Raw genomic sequence first — 5,587 nt, 5'->3', positions numbered from 1 at the left:
CAGAGCCCGGCCTTGAGGCTGGAAGCCGGGGGGCAGCGGGAAGGACGGGGGGCTGCCCCGGCCGGGCCGGCCCCGAGCGTTCCCGGCACGGCCGCTGCCACCGCCGCCCTCCCTCCTACGCTGTCCGGCCGTGGGGGACACGCTGGTGGGTGCCGCGATTTTCCCCCTTTTATTTTATTCCCCACCACCACCTCCCCAAGTCAAATTTGGATTGTGTTTAAAAACAGCGAGAGCGAGGGAAAGGGGGGAGAGACCAACCGCGACGCGCCTGCGGTCCCTGCCTTTGACGCGCATCGCGGCACATTAAAACACCATGAAGGCGGTGGCGGGCGCGGGGCGCGGGGCGCTGCCTGCTCCTGCCCGCCGCTGCCTGCTCCTGCCGGCAGGGCCGTGACGTCACCCCGCTCCTCGCCCACCGATGAACGCTAAAGACCTATAGAGCAGAAAATAATACAACAAGCAAGCTCCGTATCTTGCAAGCCCTACGTGATTTTCCCCCCCTCTTTGAAAAAGCCCCTTTGCACTTAAACTCTCTATACATGTGGGGTGGCTTTTTAAACTCTCTCTATACAAACATATTTATTAAGAGCGATGGGAAGTGGGGGGTAGCCTATTTTTTTAATCCAGGCACCAAACCCCCCCTGCCTCAGATGTCTGGCTGCTTTTCTTAAGTGCAATCATCTATAATTGAGAAAAAAAAAAAAAAGCCATACGTGGAAATGTGTGTGTGAGAAGGTGCATCCTGAAGCAGGGTTTAGTTACAATCGATCTTGGGGGGAAAATATTGCCTATGGTCCAAAAATAAGGAGCGACTATGTCCTTCTCTCAGTTCGGATACCCCTACAGCACCACTTCACAGGTAAGGCGAGTGAGCAGCACTCACTTTTGTTCAGATTCTGCTGCTGCTGTCCAGATGTCTTGTTCCCCCTCCCTTTTTTTCTTCCCTTTCCCTTACTTAGAGTCTTTTTTTAAAAGGGCACATCTGGAGCCTTTTTTTAAAAAATGTGCGTGTGTGTTTATGTCTCGTTTGTGTTGTGTTAGGTTTAAACAAATAACTCTCAGCGTGCACAGCAAAGGCGTTTAGGAAACCGGTGATTCCTCCTTCCCCCTCCCCCCCCCCTCCACCGTTCAGTTTTAAGTGCAACAAACAAATAAATACATAAATCCCGGCTGCGACCGCTTTCCAAGCCCGCGGAGCTGCCCCGCGGAGTGGCCACGCCGCGCCGGGCGCTGCCCCCGCCACCGCCCGGGCACCCGCGGCGGGTGCGCGGACAGGGGGGATCGCGGCTCGGCGGGCGCGGGATTTCACGAGCGTTTCCGCGGAACCGGGCTGTGCCGTTTTCCCCACCCTTCCTCCGCGGGTCGGTCCTTTTCCTGTGTTTTATTAGGATCTGTCGGGAGGGTTTTTTTCCCCCTATACGATTTCCGAGGGACACCCCCCCCACACACCCCCCCACACCAAGGCACCTTATATTAACTAAGTCGTCTCTATATCGTACTTCGAGTCACGATTTATTTGTGTGGAATTATTTATACACCGTAATCACTGCAAGATGTGCCTCCCTTGCTTGGGAAGTTAGCTGTCCTCTTACTGAACTTACTGAAATCAAATGCCTTCGATTGCATTAACTGACATATTTACTGCTTTGTCTATTGTCAAATTAACTGTAATCGCAACTTCTTGCCTTTAAATCAATGCAAACGGGCCGAGCGGGGGCGGGAAGGAGGGAGCCGTACGGATCTTTTGCCATTTTCGACAGCAATTATTTCCTTAAAGTTTTGCCTGCTTGATTAATCGTGCCCCCTTCCCAAGGGCTCCCGCTTCCCATCCCGTTTGTTTCCCGATTTCTATAATTAGTTGCTTCAACCCGGGCTCTCTATCCCCCTCCTCACCCCCCCTCCGCCCCCCCGCACCCACACAGACGCGCACACGCTTCTAAATTCCCCCCGATGGGGCTGCCTCGACAGTCACCCGGCGCCGTCCCGCTCTCTCCTTTCCTCTCCGTAGTTTTTCGTCCCCGCCAGCCCCAGCACGACCTGCTGCGAGGCCGCCCCCCGCTCCGGCCCGGATGCCTCCTCGGCGCCGGCCGCCGCCTCCCTCTGCTGCTCCCCGTACGAGAGCCGGCTGCTGGCGCCCGGCCGCGCCGAGCTCAATGCGGCGCTGGGTATGTACGGGACCCCGTACGCCACCGGCCAGGGCTACGGCAACTACTTGCCCTACAGCGCCGAGCCCGCCGCGCTCTACACCGCGCTGGTGAGTGCCGCCCGAAGGGGGGGGTGTGGGGTGTGCAACAGGCGACAAACTTCGTGGTTATCAGTCGGGTGTCGGGGCGGGGGGATGCTGAAGGACGCGGAACCGGCGTCGTCCCGTCGCGGGGGGCGAAGGAACTCGGCTGCGGCGGGGAACCAGGGCGGCGGCGGGAGGGTACGGGGGGACGGTGGGGTTCCCCTCCTGCTCGACGCCAAACGCTGCCGCTTCCCTTGCAGAACCCCCAGTATGAAATCAAGGACGGCGCCGGCACGTTGCACTCGGGAATCGCGCAGCCCACTGCCTACTACTCCTACGATCATTCCTTGGGGCAGTACCAGTACGACAGGTAAAACCCCTTTGATCAGCGCCCGGCAGCATTAGCATCCCCCTGCGAGGCGGCGGCCGACATCAAACGGCGGGGGCGGGGGGGCTCCGACCTGACAAACGCTGTACAAAAGAAACGAGGCGCCCCGGGAGCACCAGTCAGCTAAAATCAAACTTCGGCGGCGATGGCAGGCGGGCAGGGGCAGGCAGGCAGATGGGCAGGGCCACATCGGCCTGCGGCGGGGCCGGGCCGGGGGGCTCCCACCGCCGCCCCCCCTCTAACCATCTCCCGGCAGGTACGGGACGGTGGATTTCAGTGGTTCGGCCAGACGCAAAAATGCAACGCGAGAGACGACGAGCACCCTCAAGACCTGGTTGTACGAGCACCGCAAAAACCCCTACCCCACCAAAGGAGAGAAAATCATGCTGGCCATTATCACCAAAATGACCCTGACGCAAGTGTCCACTTGGTTTGCTAACGCCAGACGGAGGCTCAAGAAAGAAAACAAAATGACCTGGTCTCCCAAGAACAAAGCGGGGGAAGAGAGGAAAGAAGAAACCCCCCGGGAAGAGGAGGAATACGGTGCGGAGAGCGAAGACACAGGTAGGGGGGAGAAGCGGGACGGGCGCCTCGAAGTAGCGGCCGATTTCGAGGCCCCCCCAACTTCCCCGCACCCGCACTAACGCCCCGCCGCCCCCTCGGCCCCGCTGTGTGTCCAAGCAGAGCAGAAGAGCTGTAAGGAGGACAAGGAGCTGCGGTTCAGCGACCTGGACGACCTGGAGGAGGAGGAGGAGGAGGAGGAGGAGGAGGCGGGGAAGCCGGAGAAGGGCCGGGCCAGCTCCCTGCAGGAAGCCCCCAGCCTCGGCGCGGCGCTGCCCGAGGCTCCGCGTAGCGACTGCTGCCTGCCCGGACCCTTCCGCGCCTTTCCCTGCGCCAAGGCCCCTGCCGCGGACTTCGCACCCGCCGCCCTGCCCGGCCCGCCGCCGCCCTACGCGCCCGCGGAGAAGCCGCGCATCTGGTCGTTGGCGCGCACCGCCGGGGCCAGCGCGGCGCGCAGGGGCAGCCCCGAGGGCGGCGGCGCGGCGGGGGAGCTGCCCCTGCCCGCCAAGGCCTTCCGGAGCTCCGCTTTCAACCTGCAGCCGCTCCCGCGGAGCTGCGCGTCCCACCGCGGCCTGGGGGAGCCGTGCCAGTACGCGGCGGCGGGCGAAGGTACCCGCGGCGGCGGGGCCGCGGGGACGGGGGGGGCCGCGGGCCGGGCCGGGACACAGGGCGCGGCGTGAGCCCACCTTCGCGTTGACACCCCCCCATTTCCCCCCGCCGGGCCCAGCGCGGCCGCGGCGTCAAGCCGTGCCCAGGTGCCAGGCGGGCTGCGGCCGAGGCGTCCCCGCTGGAGGCGAGCGGGCAGGGGAGGGCGGTGGGGCCGGGCCGGGCCGGGCCCACCCGAGCCGCTTGTGTCTGTGCAGGCTTCGGGAGGGGCGCCAAGGGCGGCCCGGGAGGCGCCGAGCTTAGCGGGACCTGTTTGGAGAGGCTGCGGACGGCGTTCCGGCCGGTGCTGCGGAGGTGAGGTAGGTGACGGGCCGGCTACCGGCGTCGGCCTCACACGAAGCATAAGCCCGGGGACACCGGAGCGGCTCCGGCTTGGGAGCGCAGCCCCGGGGTCACCGCCCCGCCCCGCTCCCGGAGCCCCTCTCCGGGCGGAGCAGCACCCCCCGGCCTAGGGGAGGACCGGCAGGTACCGGAGCCCGTCCGGGAAACGCTCATCAGTGCTTCTCCCTCACGCAGGGCCGCCCGCCCCTTCCTGAGCGCTGGCGACGGGGCTCCGGCTGCAGCGAGGATCTCGGCGTGAGACAACGAAACGACGCTCTCCCCTGGCTGGCCATGGCCTCCCCGCCCTCGGGCCCGGCCCGCGGCCCTGCCCTCGCCGGGGCCGCGGGACAACGTGCTGCTCACATGGGGGCCAGGGGCGCGGCGGGCGGAGCGGCCGCGCCCGCGAGACCGGCGTCCCCCACCCCGCCACCCGCTGGCCATTTGTCCAACACCCCTCATTAACGTCTTTGCCAAAAGAAAAAAAAAATCTTTTCTGTTATTTTTTCCCCACGTCGTGTTTTCTTTTTCCTTTTCCTCCCTTCCTCCGACTTGCTCTGCCAACGTGCGTCTGTTCGCGGTTGTTCCGCGCCGTCCCGAGGAGGCGGGAGGAGGAGGAGCGGCGCAGGTTACGCCGGGCTGTTTGTTTCCCGTCGCTTTACGTAGATACCGCTGAAAGTATTTTTCAGAGTCTCTAATTAACACGGATGAGCGGAACGCCGTGAAGCCGTCCAAGTGACCCCGGCAGCTCTTCATCCAGGAGCCAGCGCAGCGGCCCCCGGCCCGCCCCGGGCACCCGCCGCCCGCCCCGGGGCATGGCCAGGGCACCCCCGGGCAGCGGGTGGCGACCGGGCGGCGAAGTAGGACGTTGTTAGTGGGTCAGCGCCGTCAGTCAGTGAAAAGAGCAGTGCTGCACTTTACAGGACAGACGAGAAAGGGAAACCGTATCTCTGCATTATTTCTGTTTAATTAAAAGTGTCATCAAACACTTTGTGTTCAGACTAATAAACCAAGCAGGGATGAGGAAAGAATGTTTCTTTGTTCCTGTCTCTAGAAGCAGTGGCAATAATTTAAATTAATAACTGTGGTAATTAAGAGGTCATCTATAGATCAACCCGATACCTGCTACTTCCAAGTTCACCGGGGTCAACATTTACATTAAGTCATTTGTGGTCAATAGAGTCCAATGAATTCTGCCTTAATAAATCAGGGAAATCAATCTTGAATATCGAGTAGACTTCTATATGTTTACCAAAGGCTACTAAGACAAGTGGGGCTGCAGAAATGGGAGTCCCCTGGGTTTGCAACCAGAGAAGCAGCTTGTAGGGGAAAGGAGAGGCTCCAGGTGGGGAGAGGTGGTGGGGGCTGCCCCGGGCTTCGGCCCGTCCCGGGCTGGGATGCGGAGCAGCCCCGGGCTGCGGGGCACC

At 62.3% G+C, this 5,587-nt stretch overlaps 1 protein-coding gene across 3 annotated transcripts; it reads left to right on the top strand.

Moving 5' to 3' along the window:
* Nucleotides 1-515: 515 nt before the first annotated feature.
* On the top strand, nucleotides 516-5,386 carry IRX6 (iroquois homeobox 6). Of its 3 annotated transcripts, XM_054199595.1 has the most exons (8): nucleotides 516-859; nucleotides 2,009-2,254; nucleotides 2,488-2,597; nucleotides 2,872-2,952; nucleotides 3,061-3,179; nucleotides 3,300-3,785; nucleotides 4,040-4,141; nucleotides 4,359-5,386. In XM_054199595.1, the coding sequence occupies exons 1-7, from the start codon at nucleotides 815-817 to the stop codon at nucleotides 4,138-4,140; spliced, it is 1,188 nt and encodes a 395-aa protein (XP_054055570.1). In that variant the 5' UTR covers nucleotides 516-814; the 3' UTR covers nucleotide 4,141; nucleotides 4,359-5,386. The 3 variants fall into 3 exon arrangements, with proteins under 3 accessions (XP_054055570.1, XP_054055569.1, XP_054055571.1); XM_054199594.1 differs by having other exon boundaries at nucleotides 2,872-3,179; XM_054199596.1 differs by lacking the exon at nucleotides 2,009-2,254 and having other exon boundaries at nucleotides 2,872-3,179.
* Nucleotides 5,387-5,587: the final 201 nt, after the last annotated feature.

Source organism: Rissa tridactyla, chromosome 4 (genome assembly GCF_028500815.1).
Source record: "Rissa tridactyla isolate bRisTri1 chromosome 4, bRisTri1.patW.cur.20221130, whole genome shotgun sequence".
Taxonomy (NCBI): domain Eukaryota; kingdom Metazoa; phylum Chordata; class Aves; order Charadriiformes; family Laridae; genus Rissa; species Rissa tridactyla.
The sequence above is the reverse complement of the archived record's forward strand: the minus strand, read 5'-3'. Positions and strand labels throughout refer to the sequence as shown.